We start from the raw sequence: 25,055 nt of genomic DNA, 5'->3' as shown, positions 1-25,055 counted from the left end.
AAAAAAATGCCTCGGTTTAAAAAAAATCATTTCTTGTACTACAGCTTTTTAAAAAATATTAAAAGCAATTACTGTGTCTTTCCAGAAACATCTGAGTGAATCAAGCACTTCTTTACCTTTAACAAACAACATACGTAGCTGCAAAAGCAAAAGAAAAAAAAAATAAATACAAAAAAATTATTTTTTAAAAACAAAAATATAAATGAAAAGTAGAGGAGAATGGGAAGAAGTGGGACATTAAAAAATATTTCTAGAATAATTTAATATCTTTTTTTATATAATGCATGCACTGAACAGAGTTTTAACAAATAAAAAATTATCTTGGGCACTGATTTCGTCCTCTAAGATTGGCTTCAGATTATAATAAAGTATACACTTCTTTGATTTTAGAGGAACTGTGCCATTGGAATAAAGTGGGACAAGTGAGTAATCAACAACATATTACCAAACATTATTATTAAAAGCCATTAAAACTGTGAACCACGTAATCTTTATCAAAATATTCTAGAGATTTCCACTATCACACAAAAGTAATATGAGAGAAGTGAGAAATTAATTAGTTTTATTTGTCTCACTTTACCCTTCAACAAAATTAATTTAGAAACTCAAAAATTTACTAATTTGTTATTTGTACTTAATGTGATTAGTAACAGTAATTTTAAAAAACTCATGCGTAAAACCATTTTACAGTTTATAAAACTTTACAAAACAAAAATTATTAAATAAAAAAATAAAATTATTAAATAAAAAACAATACCTTTAGTATTATATAAAGAATTGTTGATATAACAGCAAAGTATTCCCCTCCAGCATTGTAATCAGTAAAAAATGCATACCAATGAGGTGAAGGAAGAAGAGTTCTGTACAATTGAGATATATTCTCAATAATTAAAAAATATTTTCCCTAAAAAATTACAAAAAAAAAAGAAAAAAAAATTAAAAATAATGTAGGCGATATAATATATAGGAGATAAAAAATATATAGGAAAACAAAGTTTGTAAAAGAAAAAAAGATAAAATGAAAAAACACAGCACTTGTTGCTGCCATACACTTATCACATTTTTCTCGGGAAAGCAATAAGAGATTACCCATTATTACATTCAACAACTTTATGGTACACACATATTTCAGGGGGTGGAAAAAACTACTTTTTCCTTTCTTCCAAAATAAAAAAAAACCCCAAGTATATAAAGAAAATTGTTTGACTTTAAAAATTATATTAGACTTAACAAATGGCAATATACATTGTAAATGCTTATTAATACATTGACAAAATGAATTAATAAACAACATTCTAAAAATACAGTTTAATATTAAAATATTAATTATGATTTATTAAATACTAGCATATTTTAGTTATTTTTAACCTAAATACTTAAAAAATCAACTTTTCCCAACTCTGCTATTTTTAAAGGTTTTATTAAATTATTGTTACTGGGTTTTATTTTTAAAATCCAACAATTAAGATATCTGTTGAGAAATATCTTGAACATTTTTTTCAATAATTGAACAAATTTACAATAATTTTCTATTTTTTAAATAGAAAATTATTTTAAATAAATTTTATTTGTATAAAACAACATTTAAGATTATAAAATAAAATATTTTCAAATAAAATTGTGTTGGACAAATTTAACTTTTTTTTTCAAAAGATCAAAAATTTTGGGTAGCAACTCAAAAGGTCAAAGCGTGGTGCATCAGGAGGCCGTTGTGTGGTGTACCGCTTGCAGACCTGTTGTAGGGAGTGTCTTTAATACCCATGAATTTCAAAGGAATTTGATTATAAACACATCCAATAGTTTTTAACATGTACTGTACTTTAACATGTAATGTACGCCAACTTCAACGCACTTGCAGGAGTAACTTTAGAAAGAAAAAATACTAATAACCTAAAATATAAATGATTAGTAAAAAGTTTTTCTTATTGCTTGTTATTTATATTTTTTAAGTTTATCTTTTGATACCATCTTGAAGTCATTTTTGTAATTCAGGATTCTTTTAAAGTTTTAATAAAATCAAAGACATCAATGAACAAAGTTTTATTGCTGAATTTTTTAAATTCACCCCTAGATAAAGTGATATTCTAATATTTTTGTAAAGTTCAAAATTTCTTAATTTTGATTTGTTAGCAGAATCATATTAATATACAGAATAATATGATAGTTAATGCATGGAGAAGGTGAATTTTCATCTTTCGTTGTTTGTTTTTTAAAGTAAGGTCAGAAAAACATTTCAAAAAAACACAAAATAATTCCCAGAAGTTTAAATATTCTTAAAAGAAAAATTAATGAAAAATTTAGTTTTTATTATGTGATGAATTTAAATGAATAATTTTTTTATTTATGGTTTAAATAAAAAAAAAATTATAATATTATTTGAAAATGACTTTTACTATAAAAAATCATTTAGTTTAAGTTTTTATTGAGTAATATTTATCAGAAAAATAATTTATGAATGTTTTATTTCTTAAAGTTAATTTTTCATCATAATTTTATCTTTATAAATTTATTGTCATCATCTTCCTTTAAGTACACTCAGCGAAATTTTCATAGTTCCATATAGTTATTGCAGATTTTACGCAAAACATTTTTATAAAATTAACCACAAAAATTATATTTATTAGACCTATTGCAAACAAATGTGCTAATGACAATTTTATGTGTTTCTGAAACAATTAAGACTAAATTATCTAGAATAATTTTAAAATCCGGTATTTATACATGCAAAATTTCCATAGTTCCATCAGATTGTTTTGAACACTTAATAGGAGTTGATTGAAGTTTGAGTAAGATTTTGAATTGTTTACTTCTATATTAAATTTTTGTGTATTTTTGATTAAAATTTATTATTTAATTTTTACAATGCCATGCAAAAAGGTGTTAAATGAGAAAGAAAAAGCAAAAATTGTTGCTTATAAAGATAAAGGTTTGTCCAATCGACATATTGCAAAGAAAATCAAAAGGTCTCATCATGCAGTGAATAATTTTATAAACTAAGGTAAAAAATACAACAAAAATCACTGTAGGGGTGGAAATAAAAAAATAACAAAAAGGCAACTTTCTTCCATAATGCATTTGGCATTATCCGGAGTATGAACAGCAAGACAAATAATTACTGAACTGGAACTACCTATAACCACAAGACGTGCCCAACTAAATTTTTGTCAAAATCAGGACTGTTCCAGTGGAAAAAATGATCACAAAACTATTGATTAAAAACCATAAAAGTGCAAGATTTGAATTTGCCAAGGACTGCATGACATTGGATGCAAAATGGGAAAATGTTATTTTTTCCAAGGAAAAAAAGTTAAACTTAGATAGACCTGATGGTTTTAAGAATTATTGGCATCATTTGAAAAAAAAAAAGATAGCAATGCTTTGAATCGTAACTTGTGGGCTACATTTTGTTTCTGTGGCAAAGTTCCAATATGTTTTATTACAACAAAAATGAATGCAAGAAATTACGAAGATCTTTTAAAGGATGTTTTAATTGAGTTTAGAGAAGGTTTATCTACTGAGAATTGGATTTTCCAACAAGATAATGTGGCAATTCACATGGCACAAAGTGTAAAACAGTGGTCCCTGTTCATCCGACTTGAACCCTGTTGAAAATTTATGGAGAAAAATGGCACAAACTATATATGGAAATTCTCGACAGTATAATATGAAACAAGAACTTAAATCTTCTATTCAACAAGCATGAAGTGGTATTTCAAAGGTTTGTTTGGAAAATCTTATAAAAAGTATAAAAAACCAAATTTTCAAATTAATTAGTGTAAGAGGTGGTAGTACACATTATTAAAAACCAAAGTAATTAAAAAGTTATTATTAAAAACAAAAATTATGATGGATAACTTTTGATGGAACAGCTGAATTTCAAATTTCACATGTTTTTTTCGAAATATTTCTACCTTTTAGTTTTTTAAAAAATAAATTGATAAATATTTTCTATTAAAATATAATTTGCATATTTATTTATTCGTGTGGAAAAAAAATGCAAATACTTTAAGAAATCATTTATATGTACAAATTGTCAGTGGAACTATGGAAATTTTGATGAGTGTATTTTCCTCTTTCCTTTTTTTTCAATTTGTGGAAAAAAAAAAATTAGGTTTTTTTTAGAACCAGAGTGTTATATAGTATATAGTTACTATAGTTACAGAATATTATACAATACATAGTTAGGTGTTATAATATAGTTACAATATAATTTTAAACAGCGTCTCACTCTAGTACCTCGCATTTCTGAAAAAAAAAATACACATTTTTTTTGTGTGAAAACGTCATTAAATCTGTCAAACTGCATATAATTATTTAAATTTGTGTAATCATGAAAAAAATAACTAAAACAAATACAATAAAAACCAAAACAAAAAAAAACAAAACAACTATAGCATATACCAGGGATGCGGAGTCCTAAAAAGGACTCCGGATTTGAAAGTCACAAAAAGATTACTTTATCCTAGTTTTTGGTATCCAGGTGCTCTAAAAATTTAAATAAGTTTATGGACTACTAATAGGAAAAAAATTAAGACTTTTAGGTTAGAGGAACAATCATTTTTTGAGCCTGTAGTCCTTAGATATAATGGCGGCAAGGACTCCGAGACTCCAGGACTCCGGGCTTACAAACAATAAGTTTCAAGTCATTAAATCTCATGAATTTTTTTATTATAGCACATAATAAGTCAACAAACATGTTTAGAGCTTCTGGACACTACAGACTTGGAAAAGGTAGAAATATAAAGCCGAAGTCCTTTTGGGACTCCGCATCCCTGGCATATACAATAGAAAAGATGGCATTAAAGATGATGATGCTAAAAAACATTTTTATTTAAATAAAATTTTTTAAAATTACATACACGCATTCGAAAATGAACAATCCTTCGCGGAGTAACAATTAAAATACATTTTAAAGCCATGGTTGCAAATCTCACAACAAAATCTAATAAAAATTTAATAACAAAATTTATTCACATTGTTATTTAAAAATATTGTGTTGAATTTTTTTAATTGAATTTTACAAATATGGATTTGAAATATATTTGTGTATGTATGTATGTATGTATGTATGTATGTATGTATGTATGTATGTATGTATGTATGTATGTATGTATGTATGTATGTATGTATGTATGTATGTATGTATGTATGTATGTATGTATTTATGTATGTATGTATTTATATATTCCTTTAGTAAAGGCTTTACAATTACCATTTGTGGTAAAACGGCTCTAGACAACTCTTTGTGTTTAAAGATGACAAAATCAAGAAAATTTATGTATTAAATAATTAATACATAAGGTTTTTTTTATATATTAATTAAATAAATAACCATTTAATTTAACTGAAGAAACTAATTAAATTTTATCATTTTGTAAAAAACCAAAAAAATGCTAGTTTTTTGGTTTGACAGGAATGTTTTTTCTTTTTTTAATAAAAATGAAAACATTCAGAATGTTTTTTTTTTTATTACATCGACTGACAAATAGGTAGAACATAAAAGGAGTGTACATACATCAACTGACAAAGAGGTAGAATATGCAAGGAGTGTTGCTACATTGACTGACAAATTGGTAAAACATGATATATATATATATATATATATATATATATATATATATATATATATATATATACATATATATATATATATATATATATACATATATATATATATATATATATATATATATATATATATATACATATATATATATATATATATATATATATATATATATATATATATATATATATATATATATATATATATATATATATATATATATTGAACCATACCCTCAAATTCTATAACAAATTCCAATTTCAATTAACAATAGGCTAAACCAAAACTCTTCTAATGAAAATATTTTTAACTCCTCTAAATGTGTTTATGAAGATGATCTTAAAAAAAGGAGCTTTCAAAATTTCGAGCTAAAATTTGAAAAGAAAATTGCAAAAAAGCGTAATATAAATAGAAACATAATTTGGTTCAACCCCCTGTACAACAAAAATGTTTTAACAAATTAGGTAGTTTCAGCCCCTGTACAGCAAAAATACAATCCCCTGTACAGCAAAAATGTTTCAATAAATTAGTTAGTTTCAACAAATATGCGGTAGTGGTGTAGTGGTAGAGCGCTCATTTCATAAGCGAGAGGTTCCGAGTTCAATCCCCACCACGTCCCTGGTAGTACCGTGCTCAACTTGTTTCTCCGCGCAGCGGCCTTGTTCGTCAAATTTTGTGTTTCGGAGTTATAGAGTTGAGAGAGGGTTATAACCACAATCAAGTAGCCTCCTCGTCTGTAGTGGCCCTCTAGGCCTTGGGGAGGTGAATTAACAAAAAAAAAAAAAAAAAAAGAAAAAAGGTAAAATTTTTCTAAAACTAGTAGACAAACATTTTCCTCCCTCTAATAAATTACATAAGATTTTTTAACAGAAATACCATTAAAGTAAGTTATAGTTGTACACAAAATTTAGAAAGAATTATAAAAGACCACAACTACGCGTTAATTTATAAAAATGAACATATAAAAGAAAAAAACACTGATTATTATAATTGTAAACAAAAAATAGATTGCCCTCTTAATGGAAAATGCCTTTCGAAAAATGTAATTTACAAGTGCATTGTTTCCTCACAAAATAACCCTGATAAACAATATATTGGCTTAACCGAGGGGGAATGGAAAAAACGTTATGCCAACCACAAACAATCGTTTAAACACAAAAAATATTCAAAAGAGACTATGCTGTCAAAATATATTTGGGATTTAAAAGAAAAAATTTTAAAATTTTAATTTACAATGGTCTATTCTAAAATCTGCCGATAATAACATTTCTAAAAAATGTATGCTATGTTTGCAAGAAAAATTTGAAATAATTACTCATTTAAATCAGGAAAATTTATTAAATAAAAAATCTGAATTAATTTCTAAATGTAGGCACGAAAATAAATACCTCTTTAAAAAGTATAAAACCAAATGACCAAATTAAACTATCCCCATTCCGAAGAAATTTATTTAATAATTACTTTCTGTAACTTCCCGTTAATCTAAAAATTATAGTATAAAACAATTTTTTATAATAATTTATAACTTCCTGTAAAATACTTTTTTCTATAAATTGAATTTTTTTTGAGATTTAGTAACTCTTCCTGATGATCCAGCAATGGTGAAACTTCAAGTTGAAGAAAAAAGTTAGATAAGTGTTTTTTACTAATTCATATATATATATATATATATATATATATATATATATATATATATATATATATATATATATATATATATATATATATATATATATATATATATATATATATGGTGGTTATTTTGGGTCCAAGCTGGGTACCTGGACTATCTTTATATTCAGTGTACCTGGAATAACTGGAATAATCCCAGCCAGATACCTGGTCAAGGTTGGGAACTTGTCATTTCTCCTATTCTAGCAGTTTTTCTGAGTACCTGGAAAAAATGAGGCAGGTATCCTAAACTATTTTTGTGGTTTTCTCAGGTACTCAGGATACATACATATATTTTTTGTGTTATTTTTTTTTGATTTAGCTTAATATTTTGGTCATTTTTAAAAGTATAGAATGTTTTAGTTTAAGTTTTAAGTACATAATTATATTAGTATTATCAAAAAGTTCATATAATTCGTGTTTTAAATTTGCTAATAAAATTTTTTATAGATATTCTTAACATCACCTTATGTACATATATGCTTAATAAAATAAATATTTTTACATTTAGATCATTTGAATAATTAAAGCTATAATGCAAATTGACAAAGTTGGTATTAGATTGTTAATAGAGACTTGTCGTCGTATTCAGAAGTCTCCATCTGATGCTCACAAATTCATAACTACTGCCTGGAGTGAGGATGCAACTTCCATTCAAACAGTATACAAGTACTACCAAAAGTATTCTAAATCAAACATAAGTGATTATAGTCAGTTTTCAGATGAATCAAGGTCAGGTAGATCTATAAACAACATTGAGATCATTCAACAACTGCTTGATGAAGACAAATTTTTAACAATAGAGCAAATTTGTGATGTCGTAAACATTACTTTGGGTTCAGTTTATTCAATAATCACCATAAAAAAAAATGATGAAAAGATTAATTTGTTCCCAATGGATCCCATATAGACTCACCACAGCAAATCAACAAAATCGGGTTGAATTTGCGCATAAATTTCTGACCATCCTACGAGTTGAATTGAATGTTGAACAACGCCTAATTGATGTGGATGAGAAGTTGATTTACCACAGATTGATTGGGTGCAAACACAGTAATCGCGCTTGGATTTCAAAGGGTGAAGAAGCTCCGAAACGTATCAGGAGATCACAATTTGATGCAAAAAATGGCGATTTGCGCTATCTCATTTGATGGCAAGGCCTATGTTGAAGAACTTCCGAATGGACAATCGGTCAATTCAGAAGTGTACATGCTTTTCCTATCAAATATGCATTCTAATTTTGTCAACAAAGGCTTGAAAAGAGTAACATGGAACACAATGATCCTTCAGCACGTTAATGCCAGGTATCATGTGTCTGCTGCAGTCAGAGACTTTCTTGCTGAGAAAAAAGTCACCTGTGTCATTCAACCTCCATATAGCCCTGACTTTAACTTGTTGGACAGACATGCTTTCTCTTCATATGAATTTTATTGCAAGGATTTGGATTTCCAGACAAAGGAAGAGGTTCAAGGAACCATGGAGACAAACTTAAGGTCACATTCCCATGATCATATACAACGGCAACTGGAAAAACTAAAAACAGATTTAAATGAGATCATTTTGAAGCAAGGTGTCTACTTATGATCCACTCTTAATTTAATTTTTCTATGCTTATTCTTTGTTATAAAAAAAAAAATTGATAATATGAACTTTTTGATTGACCCTAGTACATAAATTATACATAAAGTATAAAATTGATGACGTGTCTACCATTTTCATTCGAAATAAATTAAATCTGTTTATCAGACTACTGGGACTTGTTTTTTCACTGATTTTGGCACAAGTATCAAAGATTAATAAGGATAACCATTTTAACAATGAAGTAATGCAAATTTGCAACCAACTGAAGCTAAACTTTGCCCAGTGTTTGCTAGACTTTGAAAAAATCATTGTGACAAATGCTGACATAGAAGATAAAGTAGCAGCAACTCTAAACAAGTCCTTCAAATTCTGTAATACCAAATAAAAAAGAACCATATTTGAAAACTTGATGGAAGAAGATATTCAAAAAAAAAAATCTAAATTAAACTTCACACTAATGGTATAAACTATTAGTTTTATACACTTTGTTATTTTAACCTGTAATTTGGGTGGTAAAATGAATAAATAAACAAAGTACATAAACGGGTCATAAAGTACGCCTTGCTAAATTTATCTTTTAAATAGAAGCATCATTTGCTCTCTTGCATGGAGATTTTCATTTAACAAAAAGCGCTTTTGAATTTAAATTTCTTAAAATCTCTGTGTGGAAGCTAATAATATCCTACTTCTATTTTAAAGTTAAATCTGTTTTGATTTATTTATTAGATAAAGTACATCACAGTAAATTTACCCATAAACTAAATCAAAACAACCAGTTAAGTTAATACAGTTAAGTTACTCAACTAATAAACTTAAAGACTTGCAAAAGTTAGCCATACAAATATTTCTTATGTTGTATATATATATAATATATATATATATACATATATATTATATAAAATGCAATACCATTTTTTTTATATTTTTCATTTATTCAAAGGGATATCAAGATTAAACATTTTCTATAAATACACAAGTTATTTTTTGGGAATACTTTAAAAAAATCTATTTGAACAAGAGAACTTTAGTTTTTTAAAATTCTTTTATTCAAATAACTTTGAAATTAAAAATGAAAAATGAAAAATTTAAAAGATCTTTAACGCTCGCAGACAGTAATTATAAATTTTAATTGCAGCAATATAGAAAACGGTTCAGAATAGCCGCTATATATATATATATATATATATATATATATATATATATATATATATATATATATATATATATATATATATATATATATATATATATATATATATATATATATATATATATATATAAATGGTCATTTCCATTTTAAACTTACGTTACATGCGCAACAACTTTATCTTTACTTTTATTTATTTAAACTGTAAATTAAACTTGTAGCTATTTTATATGAAAGCTGTTAGTCTGAAGAATAAAATAAGCTAATAAGTTTTGAATCAAGCCAAAAGAGGGCGAACTTATTACTAAAAATGCCACTTAACTTACATTACATGGAAAACATGGTAAAAAAATTGCTTCAACTTTTAGGTCAGATTTCTGCGAATTAGGAAAGCGGTTTGTATTAGAAATTTTTACAAGATGTTGAGAATTCTATGCTAATTTTAAAAGTATATACAAATTTATCAGAGGTTACCAGTTGAAGAAAATAAACTGGTTTTTTTGATACTATTTATTTAAATTATGTTACATCACTTACCTTACAGAGCAATTTTATCGTGGATTTTTTACATCTATTATTGAGAGTTAGACTTACGTAACAAAAGAATTGCAAAAGTACGAACTCATTCATTAAAAATAATTAACAAAGGAAATTTTAAAAGACTGGTGGCACTCTTCCTGAGTAATTTTTCATAACATTTATGGAAGTTATCAAGTCAAAAACATTTTTCCTGCAAGACCATGAGCAACTTTAAAAAACTATTTTAGTATTACAACTTTATTAATGTTTATTTGAGTCATTTACATAAGAAAATCTTTGGCTTGTCAAAGTTTTTACTTACACTTCTTACTTCTTATGCGTATTGCCTTATTTTTCTTACGTTGATTTGTTTTAATAAAACAAAAATAAAAAAGGTTTTAACTGATTTTTTTTTATATTAGGAGAATAACAAATTTTTTTTTTTTTTTTTTTTTTTTGATGTCTGAATAAAAATATTTATATAGATCTTATTTTTATTTATTTATGTTATATGTCAACCAAAATAAGAATACATAAATAAACAAAAAAACAATAATATAAATAATTTTAAATATAAAAAAAAAAAGTTTTTCCTAAACTCTCCTTATATAAAAATTTTCAGTTTAAAACCTTGTCAAACCAAAGCGATGAAATAAGAATTACTTAATGATGTAATTCATTTTGTTAATGAAAAAGCACTAGAACTTTGGTAAATGCATATTTAGTTTTAACTTACATTAAAAGCATATTTAGTTTAAAAGCATATTTAGTTTTAACTTGCGTTACACAAACTTAAATTAAAAATGTCCTTTAACTAAGCATCGTAATTCAAAACTTTAAATGTAAAAACATTTAATATTCTTTCGCATATATTATTAAAAAACTTAAGTTTTTAAACTAAATTTTGGAAAAAACAAAACTTTAACATGTTTTATTAACTTAAGTTAGATGAAAATTGCAAAAGTTCATTCGTTATTATCTTCAAATATATATATTTTATAAAGTATAAAATCTGACCAAAAAAATTTGAACATGTAAGCTCCATTTTCACACTATATTAATTCTGATTATGCAAATAAATTAATTGGTTAAAATAACATTTTACAATTATACTTTTTTTATCATATATATATGTACATATGGATGACAGGAATAGTGTCGAAAAATGAAATTTAGAATAGTATCGAATATACTAAAAAGTCCTAAAGTCTCAAATAAAAGAGAATAGTGTTGCAAATGAATTTAATGAACAGTGACGAAAAGAAAAAAAAGGAATAGTGTCGCAAATAGTAAAAACGAAAAAGTGTCCCAAACAGTTAATTTCAGCAATTGCTTACTCATTTTGCTTATCTTTATAGCATATAACTTTTACAAAAAAAAAACAGAAAAAAACAAAGAATAATAAAAAAAAAGATTGCTGCCCCATGCCAAAACCTCAATTGATGTAGCAGTACTTCCTTATGGGTCAAGCTATTTGATAGTCAATGTATGCACTGAAGCCCCTGGTAGCAGGCTATTTGAGTATGACATCAGACATGCTATCTAAATACACATTTATAGTTATCATTATTTTTTTATTTTTGTTACTATTTATTAAACTCCTTTAGGACATAGCTCCTTTTTTCTAATTTCGACACTATTCATTAAATTCATTTGCGACACTATTTCTTTTTTTTGTTTTGACACTATTCATTAAACTCCTTTGCGAAATTATTCCTTGTTCTGTTATTCGACAATCAATAATGCTGCAATTTGCAACACTATTCCTTTTTTACATTTTCGACAATAAAATTTGCAGCATTAAAAATTTGCAACAATCAAGATTTAGCAACACTATTCTGCCACACAGTATGTATATGTATATATAAATGTATGAATATACATACATATATATATATACATATATATATATATATACATATGTATATATATATATATATATATATATATATATATATACATATATATATATATATATATATATATATATATATATATATATATATATATATATATATATATATATATATATATATATATAATGTATATATATGCATCAAAGCCTTCTCAGGAGACACGTGCAGTCGCAGACCTTATATGACTACACATATAATATTTTATTTTGACAACTTGGCCAAAACTCCTTGCATGTTTTAAGCTAGCAAGTTAAGAAAATGCACTGAATAAACAAATGTAAACTCAAATTAAAATTAAAAATGAACAAACTATAAATTGGAAAGAGATATAAAAACATAAAAATGCAAAACTAAACTAAAAAAATAAAAAATCATAAGGAATAAAATAAATAGTGAAAAGATAAAATAAATAAACCACAAAAAATAAAAGCATAAAACTAATAGTTTTTATTTAATTTCAAAGTGTTTTACTACAAAGACTTTTCAAAAAATCAACGTTTCAAAGTTATTTAATCCAAGCTTAATCCAAACTATTTCGAAACTTAATTATTAAAAAATTTGAAACTTTGACCTTTTCTAATGTAATTTTTTTCTAAGAAAATATAACATAAAAAACTTTTATATTAAAAGGATTTGAACTCATAACCTATGCCGATATAACAGTCACGATTCTTAAGTGACACATTCTATCAACCTAAGCGCTACATCAATGTGGCAAAATAGGAAAAACTATTAGCTTTAAAGGGACCCCAAAGTGCAGATACAAGCTGTGTTCATTTTAAAGAGAATGATTAAAAAAAAAAAAAAAGTTTGGGCAGAATTTTTTAAGTAAAACAAAATAATAAATGTATACCAACAAAAACAAACTTTGTTGTTTTACTTGAAGCTTGTTATCTCCACGTTTACCAATTTCTCAAAATCTTTAAAATATATGCTGCAATCTACAGACTTCATAATTTATTCAAGCACATTTAATTCCAAAGAGTTTTAGTAAATGATGTCATCGTAGAATTTCTATAAGAAATCTGAAAATTCTTTTTTTTTATCAAATTATAAAATTTTTTAAAATTATTATAATAGATTACTAAAGAAATGTTTTAGTTACTTATTTCATATAAAAGTTTTTTTTTTCATTATAAATTACTGTTGAATTTTCTTATTTGTTTTATTTTCTAAATTTCGCAAAGTTGGCATTAAAAATATAATACTTTAGATATTTTAGGCTTGTCGATTGCCATAAATTATTTTTTGTGTTGTATTTATTATTATCAAATGATAATCTTTATCAAGATTCTGTTAAAAAAATTATTTGTATTATTTTTAAAATTATTTAACACTGCTACAAGACGCTGACAGGGGCTTTTGATTTTTTTAAATTTTAACTGCAAGCCGCTGGTGGCAGCTTTTGAATATGGTTCACAATTTATCTTGTTTTGTACATAAATTTACTCTAGACACATATAATTTGTTTGTTCTCAAGATTTAATTCTCTACATAATCAAGAACAAATAAGAGTCATATTGTGTTATTATAAAAAGTTATCACTTGACAAAGTTAAAAAATCTTGAGTAGCCCTTGATTAAAAAAAACTTCTTTAAATTTAAATGTAAAATAAAGCAGCATTAACACTGTAAAATTTAACTCGTAGAAGTGTGTTAGTATTTAGCTAAGTAATTAAAAACGTCTTTTTTTTGTCTTGAAAAACATTCTTTTAATACATTTAATAAGTTTTGCTTTGGACTTTTGGATGTTTTAATTACTATTTATAAAACAATGGTTTTAAGCACTTTACATTTCTTATTTTTCAATGATGTGTGTTAAAAACTCATTTAATTAAAAAGTTCATTTGTTTAGCTTTCTATTGATATATAGTTTGTTATGCTTTTAAAGAGATTTACTATTCGAATTTTAATTAGTTGCCATGTTATGCCTTTCCAAATTTTATTCAAAAAAATGTGCAGTCACTGCGTAAAGATTTTTGTCAAAATGGCTAGTAGCAAAAGAGTTAACCTTATGAAAGTTTAATTAACAGCATTTATTTGGTAAACCTTTCATTGGTTACAAGTATTCTTGAAATTGTTATTTAATCATGTGAGAATATATTTAATGAAAATTATTCTGTAAAACATGTATTGCTTATTTTATTTTATTTTTAAAATTAAACAATTATTGGTCAAGACTGCAAAAAAGTGTAGCATTGTCGAGTAAATTTTAAAACTGAAATCATTTAATGAAAAACTTTTTATTGTCAATTTCGGTAGTTTTTGATTTTTAATTTTAAGACAGATTAATATAAAATACTTGCCAAATATGACATAAATTGGGAAGTATTAAATACATTATGTTTTTTAATACGCATTGGGACACAATGCCAATTTTAATTGCCATCTGTCTTGAATTATTGCCATACAACATAAACTATTGCTTTTATTAATAAAAAGCTGTCTGCAAATTTGTTAAGTGTAAAATCTATAAATATTTTATAACTGAAGATTTAAGAATTCAGCAGAGATATTTGCTGAATTCTTAAATCTTGTCATAAATGATGTCATTTACCAAAATTCTTTATTAATTAAAAATTTAAGAATTTATAAAATGTCATTTCGATATAAGAACAAAAACATCTTAGTGATAAACGGCTTAGAAAAAAAGTTCACATTGTTTACATAAAAAAAAAAAAGATTCAGAATATATAAGGTGATCAACCACTTTTTTGAATATTTATTATATTTTAACATTAAAATCTTAAATTTACTTGGTTCTCGCGCACTCTATAAAAAAACATTCTTTTCTTTAGCTTCTTATTAAATTTATAGAAAAGTCAAAAGATTGATAATAAACGCTTATTTTAAAAAACAAATAAAACAAAAACAAATAATATTGATTCAAAAGAAAAAAAATTCTACAATGACGGTTTTTACTAAAACTCTTTGGAATTAAACGCACTTAAATTAATTATGAAGTCTGTAGATTGCGGCGTATATTTTGAAGACTTTGAGAGATTGGCTAATGCGGAGATGGCGAGTTTTGAGTAAAACAACAATGTTTGTTTTTGTTAGTATACATTTATTATTTTGTTTTACTTATAAAAATTCTGCCCAAACATTTATTTTTATCATTCTCTTTAAAATGAGCACAACTTGTCTCGGCACTTTGGGATCCTTTTAAACTATTAATTAAAATGCTTTTAAATTAAATTAATTAAGTTTGAACTATAGAGGTGCTTTTACATTAAAAAAAATACTAGTTTTATTCTTTTATTTTCTCAGGTTATTCCTTTATTTATTTTATCATTTGTTAAGTTTGTTTCTCTTTTCAGTTTATGGTTTGTTTATTTTTAATTTTCTCTCAAAATTAGTTTGGTTTTTTTAGCGCATTTAAACACGCAAGTTATCAATGTTTGCAAAAAAAAAACCATGGTCAAGTTATCAAAGAAAAATATTGTATGCGTGGTAATTTAAGGGGTGCAACCACACACATCTTCAGAGAAGGCTTGATTTATATATATATATATATATATATCTATATATATATATATATTTAAACATCTTCGCTTCCAACAAGGCTGCAAGCAGCTACTAATTAAAGTTGGAAGTTACTGAAAGAGAAAAGTTGAAGATTGTAGAGCATGATAACGATTGACGGACAACTTAAAGGATTGCAAATTATATGAATCAGGAAAACAAGATGAAGTAGAAAGGGAATTCCAAAGAGCCGATGTTCGAGGAAAAAAACTAGACGAATAAGCCTTTTTGGAACACTTAGGAACAGTCACAGAAAAAGGATGAGACTTTATTGAATAACGAGTAACACAAGAATGAATTTTAGTAGATGGCACAAGAGAGGCTAGCTCTTTAGAGCAGTGCCCATTATCGCATTTATAGAAAAGAGAAAGAGAAGCAACATTACGATGATGTGATAATGGTTGGAGGTTGGCTGCAAGAGCAGGTCTAACTATGTTTACAATGCGTTTTTGCACCTTGTCTAAAAGAGAAAGGACATCGTTAGAAGATCCGCCCCAGATATGGCATCAGTATTCCATACAAGGCTGGATTTGAGATTTATAGAGATAGAGAATAGAATCCAAAGTAAGAAAGTGACAAGCTCAATAAAGAGATGCAACCTTAGCAGATGCTAATTTTGCAACAGATTTGATATATGGTTTCCAAGAAAGATTGGAAGTAAGAGTTAATCCTAGAAGATGAAGAGTAGATGACTCATCGAGTACATCACCGTTCATAAATATAGGAAGATCTAAATTGTTGTGATAACGATTGGCTTAAAAAAATTGAGTTTTATCTGTATTAAAGTTCACCAGCCACTGTGAGCCCCATGCTGTAGCAGAAGTTAGATCCTTTTCAAGCTCAAATGCCCCCTCCAAGCAATCAGAGAGTGTTGGTTTTTTATCACGATAAGAATAAATGGTAGTATCATCAGCAAACAATGCCACCTTAGATGTAAGAATATCTGGAAGATCGTTGATGTAAATTAAAAAGAGTATAGGGCCAAGGATAGAACCTTGAGGAACCCCTGAAGTTATAGAATAAGAAGAAGAGTGCTGTCCATCGAGGACAACTTTTATGCTACGATTGAAAGGAAGGATTCAATAATCTTAAAGATGTTGCCAGATACACCATAACATGAAAGCTTAAGGAGAAGACCAACATGCCAAACATTATCAAAAACTTTTGAAATGTCAAGAGCAATGGCCTTAACCTCTCCCCCTTTATTTAATGCAAGATAAAACTTATCAGTTATTACTGTTAGCAAATCAGCTGTGAAACGAGAAGATCGAAATCCATATTGATGGTCAGAAAGTAACTTATTAGATTCAAGATGAGAGATTAAGTGCTTGTTAATTAAAGATTCAAAAACCTTGCTTATGACGGTAGTTAGACAAATCAGATTGCTCTCCAGAATTCTTGAAGATAGAGATAACGGATGCCGCTTTCCAGCAGGCTGGAAAACAAGACTCTGATAAGCACTTGTTAAATAGTTTTGAGAGTACAGACGACAGCTTCGGAGAACACTTCTGCAAGACAATAACAGGTATGTTGTCTGGGCCACAAGCTGTAGAAGAGTCTAGGCAGGAAATCACTTTAGATACAGAAGCTGGAGTGATACAAATGTCAAGCAATGGATCAACCTGTTTGTTGGCAATATCAGGTAGAACGCAACCAGTGAAATCAAGAGATAAAATTGATGAAAAGTTTTTAGCAAACAATTCAGCTTTGTCTTTAGGTGAGGTGACAAATTCTGAACCATACAAGAGAGGTCGAATTAAAGATTTGCCCTTATTATTGATACAATTACAGATTCTCCAGAAGTCACGAGAGCCTAATTTTTGAGATGAGATGCAAGATTTCATGACCTGAAAATAACGGGCTTTGGCGTTAGGCAAAACAATTTACAATGGTTTCTAGCAGTAATAAACAGACGCCTGTTTTCTGCAGAATTATTTTGCTGATAATTATGGAAGTAACGGTTTGGATTGGCAATTGCAGAAGCACAGTGCAAGGAAAACCATGGGGGGAGAGTGAGGCTTGACCTGGAATCGTCAAGAGGGAACTAAAGATTCCATGGTAGCCTGAATCCACGATGTTATGTAAGATGCTCATAGTTGTAAGAGGTACGATAATAGGGGGATTCAGGTGATGAAGAAGAATGAGATATTAGTTTTAGAGAGATCAAACTGTGATCAGAAGCATTTAAGGGTGAATGTGGAGAAACTGAGCATTGACTAGGATCAGAAACAAGACATAAGTCGTGTAGAGAAGGTAAATGATTCGGGTTGTTAGGAAAGCGAGTTGGAAAGTTGACTATTTGAGTTAGGGATTGTGAAAGGCAAAAGTTGTGGGCTTTAAAGCCTGCAGAGTCACTGACACTAGAGCCAAGCCATTCAGAGTGGTGAGCATTAAAGTCACCGACAACAACTATATTAGCTGATGGATAAAGAGAGAGGGCTTGGTCAATATGATCAGAAATAACATCAAAAAGAGTGCAGTTTTGAGATGAAGGAGAGCCATATAGAACAAATAGAAAGGCAATAGAGTGAAGTGGTGCTAAACAAAAGCACATGAAAGAATAGTCTGTGGATTCAAATCTAGTTTCATGACAAATGGGTGAATACTTACGAATGTAAATGCCCAGGCCAAGCATGTGACTATTGGAGTCTTTATGAATTAAAGGAAGATATCAACCATCAACACTAAGATTGCAAGATGAGACAGCTGAACTCAAATTAGTCTCACAAAGAGCAAGTAGGTCAGGTGAACTTTGCAAGAGATAAGACTCAACAGAAGAAAAATTACTTCGAAGACCACGAATATTAGTGAACGATAGGTTTAGAGAACTTGGTGATGATGATGGTTTTTTGGGTTTTATAGTTTTTGGTACTTTATTAATTTTAAAATTAGATTGAAGAACTTGACTCAAAGCATGGATAGTACTCAGAACACGGTTTAATAGCCGAAGCAATTGCCTCATTACTACTAATAAACCCTAAGCCGTAACAAAGGGCTCCAAATGTGGTCTCCGCAAAGCACACCAAAAGTACAAACAAGGACACCATCCATGCGCAACATGGCACTGTTAATACTTTGATATTTTTCAGCTGTTGATGGAATCAGCCTCTCTGAGAGCTACCACAGAGTTCGGGAAACCTGACTACCAGCCGGCCTCAGAACCATAAAACTGAGTTTTAGAGCTGTACCCTCATTAGGAGATAATAGAATGAGTTGCCTAGTCATAAAAACAGAGACACAAGCAAAACCCATGCATTGAGTCAAGAAGATCCAGCATTCAACATCCTAAACAGGAAACAATGTATTAAAAATACATCTGTGCCAGCCTAATAGATGAAGAAGGGGTGCAAAGCTGGTTAACAAATAGAACCTGTTTATCCCTTAAGTCTTTGCCTAGGAGGCCTTCTACAAGACAGTAGCCGGATGCAATTTAACATCTGCCCAAGATGAGTATTTTTATCGAGCCACCATCTCTAGCCTTTACTCGACCAAGAGCCCCAAGGCAGGGGGTGTTTTAAGTCGGAGCTGGCATCTCCTAGCTTTTGCCTAAAAAGGCGTATCCTACAAGGCAGCAGGATAAATCTCAATCATAAAGTAGATTGTGCTGGGTTACATGTTACCAGTAGCAAGATAAGCTGACCTGACAATATATATATATATATATATATATATATATATATATATATATATATATATATATATATATATATATATATATATGCATATATATATATATGCATATATATATATATGCATATATATATATATATATATATATATATATATATATATATATATATATATATATATATATATATATATATATATATATATATATATGCATATATATATATAGCATATATATATATATATATATATATATATATATATATATATATATATATATATATATATATATATATATATATATATATATGTATATATATATATATATGTATATATATATATATATATATATATATATATATATATATATATATATATATATATATATATATGTATATATATATATATATATATATATATATATATATATATATATATATATATATATATATATATATATATATATGTGACGCATCTGACCAAAACCAGTCGGATGTCGCGTTATGTTATATTGAGAAAACCATCAAAACATCTCAAAAATTCAATTTTTATCATTATTTATTTTTTTGCATAATTGTTTACATTGTAAACAATTATGCAAAAATAATTTAAAAACCAGGAAAAAATAATTTAAAAACCAGGAAAACTTTTTTTAATTATTTTATAGACTAGAGGTAAATTTTGCCTGGCCAAATTAAACCTTCAGTTGATGTAGCAGCACTTCCTGAAGTAGCTGGTTATAAGATAGTCAATTAAGCAGCACTCCCTTGTAGCAGCAGGCTATGAGATAGTTGATGTAGCAACACTCTGCGAATGTTTTGCAGTAAAAAAATAAAAATAAAAACTATCAGAATATTTTTATTTAAAAATAAAAATAAAAACATTTAGTATGTTTTTAAAAATATTCAGAATGTTTTTCAAAACATTCTAGTCTTTTAATTTGTCTTTTTTGTCTTTTTTTGAAAAACAATAAATTTAATTGAGATTCATAAATTTAATTAATGTGTTTTGACATAATCCTTACTTAATTTTGCCTTTTTAGATGTCATAGAGTAGTTAAGTGCTGTTTTTTTACCACAAAAGGTATATGTATATATGCATATTTATACAATGTAAAAGATTAGATAATAAGAACTTTATTACTGTTTATATTTATTTGAAATTTTTGCTGGATTATGGAGTTACCAGTACCATCAGCATATAATATAATATTAAAACTATGACTATTGAACTATGATCGCATGCATACTGCATAGACAGAGCCTATTTGATATTCAGCAGGTCTTATTTACAAGATAACTTCTCGATTCAAGATTTTACTGAGCACAGGTATGACAAAAAAAAAGCTAAAGGATTTTGCTTTCTAGGTTAAGAAAAATTATAATATATGCGGTAGTGGTGTAGTGGTAAGAGCGCTCGCTTTGTAAGTGAGAGGTTTGGAGTTCGACTCCCACCACGTCTCTGGAAGTATCGCGCTCAACTTAGTCTCTCAGCGCAGCGACCTTGCTCTGAAAGGTTCGTGTTTCGGAGTTAAAGAGTTGAGAGAGGGTTGCACCAGGAATAACAACTAAAAAATAAAAAACACAAAAAAAAATGAGTAGCCTCCTCGACTGTAGTGGCCCCCCTCGGGCCTTGGGGAGGTGAATAATTTATAAAAAAAAAAAAAAAAAAATTATAATAAACTAGGTTCAGATCAAAAAAAATAAAAAACTAATCAAATTATAATACCCTTCCTATAACCTTTTTATCAAGGATACCAATAAAATTACCTAGGGTATATTCAGGCCTTATAAAATTAATCAGGAAAACTAGATAGAATTGATTTAAAACCAAATGCTTACTAGGAAACTTAACATTCAGAAATGAATCAAAGTACAATAGCCTAGGAAATTTATTTATAAAATAAACTGCAAGTAAGAGAAAAAACAAGACCACCTAAAGTAAAGATTAAAAAAATTGAAAAAGAAGTCTATGAAGTCTTGGAAATAGAAAAATATAAAAGCTCTCTAATCAACAGTGGTAATACATCAAAACAAATACTTGGACTCCATTTTTTCATAAATACAAAAAAAAAGCCATTCTTATAGTAATAGCAAAGTTTAGATAAAAATTTTGTTGTTGTTGTTATGTTATTTAAATGTCATAATTTTAAACTAAATTATATTAGGATGATGCTGGTAAAAATTACCCAGCAAACATTTTACCTAAATTTTAATAGTGTTGAAGTGAATTTCATACAAGATATCAAATGTCAACTTTTAAATCATATTATTAAATTTAAAATATAATAAAAAACAAAGAATTACTTTTAATAATCGAGTCATAGTTAATACAAACAAATATAAATATAATAAAAAAAATTGTATAAAAAAATATATACATACAATATATACAAAAATAACAAGAATTAGTTTTACCTGTTATTCCAACTGCCCATAAAACTGTCCACAAGTCAAGCTTTGTAAAACTTGCTTTTTTAAGAAGCAAACTAAACAACAATATTTTTTTTAGTCTTAAAAAAAAACGATTTCAAATTTCAAATTGATTTTTCTATAGTAAAAACAAAACAAAAACTGACCAGTTCTCAAGATGCTGTGTGCTGAATACAAAATATATGAAGAAAATATTCATAACTAAGAAAAGGAATATACCAAGGCAAACATGATTCAAGCGCTTCTCCTAAAACAGTCATAAAATAAACTATTGGGCAATCATTTTAATATAAATAAACAATATAACAATACCATACTTTTAGTCCAACTTGATTTTTTATTGAGTTATTGACATGTAAGAAAGTTCCAAAAAGCCCAACTAAAACCAAAATACCTAAAATTGTAAAAATAAAAACTATGCAATTACATATTCTTTAAAAATAATTTTTAAACTATACTTTTTTTTCTGTTTGTAATGAAAATTGGAGACTAAATCTGCAGTGGTTTTTGAATCAAGTATAAACATGCACAGCAACTAAATTTAAAAATATTTTATGTTTAAATCATTATAAAAATGAAGATTGGATTATAGAGTATATATACATGTCAGGTCAGGTTATCCTGCTACTAGTAACATGTAGCCCAGTGCAACCTTCTTCATGTCCTGCTGCTTTGTAGGATACAATTTTTTAGGCAAAGGCTAGGAGAAGCCAACTCCGACTTAAAACACCCACTTTCTTGGGGCTCTTGGTTGAGTAAAGGCTAGAGATGGTATTTCAATAAAAATACTCATCTTGGGCAGATGTTAAATGCATTGCGTTCCTGTCTTGTAGAAGGCCTCTTAGACAAAGACTTGCTGGATCTTCTTGACTCAATGCATGGGTTTTACTTGTGTCTCTGTTTTTATGATTAGGCAACTCATTCTATTATCTCCTAATGAGGGTACAGCTCTAAAATTTAGTTTTGTGCCTCTGAGGCCGACTGGTAGTTAGGTTTCCCGAACTCTGTGGTCGCTCTCAAAGATGCTGATTCTATCAAAAGCTGTAAAATATTAAAGTACTAACAGTGCCATGTTATGCATAGATGGTGTCCCTGTTTGTACTTTTGATGTGCATTATCATGGCCACAATTGGAGCCCTTTGTAATAGCTTAGGGTTTATTAATAATAATGAAGCAATTAGTCCATGGGCTATTAAATAGTCTACTAAGTACTATCTATGCTTTGAGTCAAGTTCTTTAACAAATTTAAAAATGAAAAAAGTACCAAAAACCATAAAACACAAAAAACCATAGTCATCACCAAGGCCTCTAAACCCTAACACTAATATTCGAGGTCTTCGAAGCAACTTTTCTTCTATTGAGTCTTATCTCTTGCAAAGTTCACCAGACCTACTTGCTCTTTGTGAGACTAATTCGAGTTTGGCTGCCTCATCTTGTTTAGCACCACTTCACTCTATCGCTTTTCTTTTTGTTCTATATTGCTCTCCTTAATCTCAAGACTGCACTTTTTTTGATGATATTTCTGATCAAACTGACCAAGTCCTCTCTCTTAATCCATCAGCCAATACCATTGTTGTTTGTGACTAGAATGCTCATCACACTGAATGGCTTGGCTTTAGTGTCAGTGACTCTGCAGGCATTAAGGTCCACAACTTTTGCCTTTCTCAATCTCTAACTCAAATAGTCAACTTTCCAACTTGTTTTCTAGACAACCCAAATCATTTACCTTCTCTACTCGCCTTATGTCTCGTTTTTGATCTTAGTTAGTGCTCAGTTACTCCACATTCACCCTTAGGCACTTCTGATCACAGTTTGATCTCTCTAAAACTATTATCTCATTCTTCATCATCATCAGAATCCCCCTATTATCATGCCTCTTACAACTACCTTAAAGCTGACTGGGACTCTTTCCATGATTTTCTTGGTGATGGCCCTTGGGTAGAAATCCTTCATCTTCCTACTGATATATGTGCTTATTACATAACTTTACGGATTCAGGCTGGGATGTAATCTTTTATTCTTTTATTCTCTTTTCCTTGGTTTATCTTACATTGTGCCACTGCAATTTCTAATCAAAACCATTACATTCATATCTATCAGCTAAGGAATTCTCCAGAAAACAGATGTCTGTTTACTATTGCTAGAAACCATTGTAAAAAAGTTTTGTCTAATGCAAAAGCCTGCTATTCTCAGGTCATGAATTTTTATATTTTATCTCAAAAACTAGGCTCTTGTGACTTCTAGAGAACCTTTAACAGTATCATTAATAAGGGAAAATCTGTTATTCCAACTCTCTTGTATAGTTAAGATTTTGGATGGATTTCGATCTTCTCGTTCTACAGCAGGTTTGCTAACAGTAACAACAGATAGGTTTTATTGTACATTAGATAGAGGTGGAGAGGTTAAGGCTATTGCTCTTGACATTTCTAAAGCTTTTGATTTGGCATCTGAATTTGGCATCCTGGTCTTCTCCATACGCCTTCTTATTATGGTGTATAAGGTAACATCTTTAAGATTATTGAATCCATCCTTTCCGATTGTAGTATAAAAGTTGTCCTTAATGGACAGCACTTCTCTTCATATCCTGTAATTTCAGGGGTTCCTCAAGGTTCTATCCTTGACCCTATACTATTTTTAATTTATATTAATAATCTTTCCAATATTCTCACATCTGAGGTGGCATTGTTCGCTGATGATACTACCATTTATTATTGTCATGATTAGAAGCCAACACTCTCTGATTGCTTGGAGAGGGCATTTGAGCTTTAAAAGTATCTAACTTCTGCTACAGTATGGGGCTCACAGTGTCTAGTGAACTTTAATTCAGATAAAATCCAATTTTTTCAGCCAATCATTTTTGTAATAATTTTGATCTTCTTATATTTATGAAAGGTAATGTACTTAATGAGTCATCTACCCTTCATTTTCTAAGATTAACTCTTACTTTTGATCTTTCTTGAAAACTATATATCAAATCAATTGCAAAATCTGCTAAGACTGCATCTCTTTTTCGTGCTAACACTTTCTTACTTCAGTATCTATTCTTTATCTCTGTAAATCTCAAATCCACCC

At 28.1% G+C, this 25,055-nt stretch overlaps 1 protein-coding gene across 1 annotated transcript in view; it reads right to left on the bottom strand.

The window, feature by feature from the left end:
* The window catches only part of LOC100211916 (E3 ubiquitin-protein ligase RNFT2), a 33,408-nt gene that overhangs the window by 697 nt on the left and 7,656 nt on the right, over positions 1-25,055 (bottom strand). Inside the window, exons 2-7 of the mRNA XM_065807901.1 lie at positions 22,301-22,377; positions 22,130-22,230; positions 21,969-22,039; positions 4,860-4,942; positions 758-904; positions 73-138 (exon numbers count right to left, since the gene is read on the bottom strand). Of these exons, the coding sequence (XP_065663973.1) occupies positions 73-138; positions 758-904; positions 4,860-4,942; positions 21,969-22,039; positions 22,130-22,230; positions 22,301-22,377 (545 nt within the window). The remainder of the gene's footprint in view (positions 1-72; positions 139-757; positions 905-4,859; positions 4,943-21,968; positions 22,040-22,129; positions 22,231-22,300; positions 22,378-25,055) is intronic.

Source organism: Hydra vulgaris, chromosome 10 (assembly GCF_038396675.1).
Source record: "Hydra vulgaris chromosome 10, alternate assembly HydraT2T_AEP".
Lineage (NCBI taxonomy): Eukaryota > Metazoa > Cnidaria > Hydrozoa > Anthoathecata > Hydridae > Hydra > Hydra vulgaris.
Note: the sequence above shows the minus strand (reverse complement) of the source record. Positions and strands in the feature narration are given on the sequence as shown.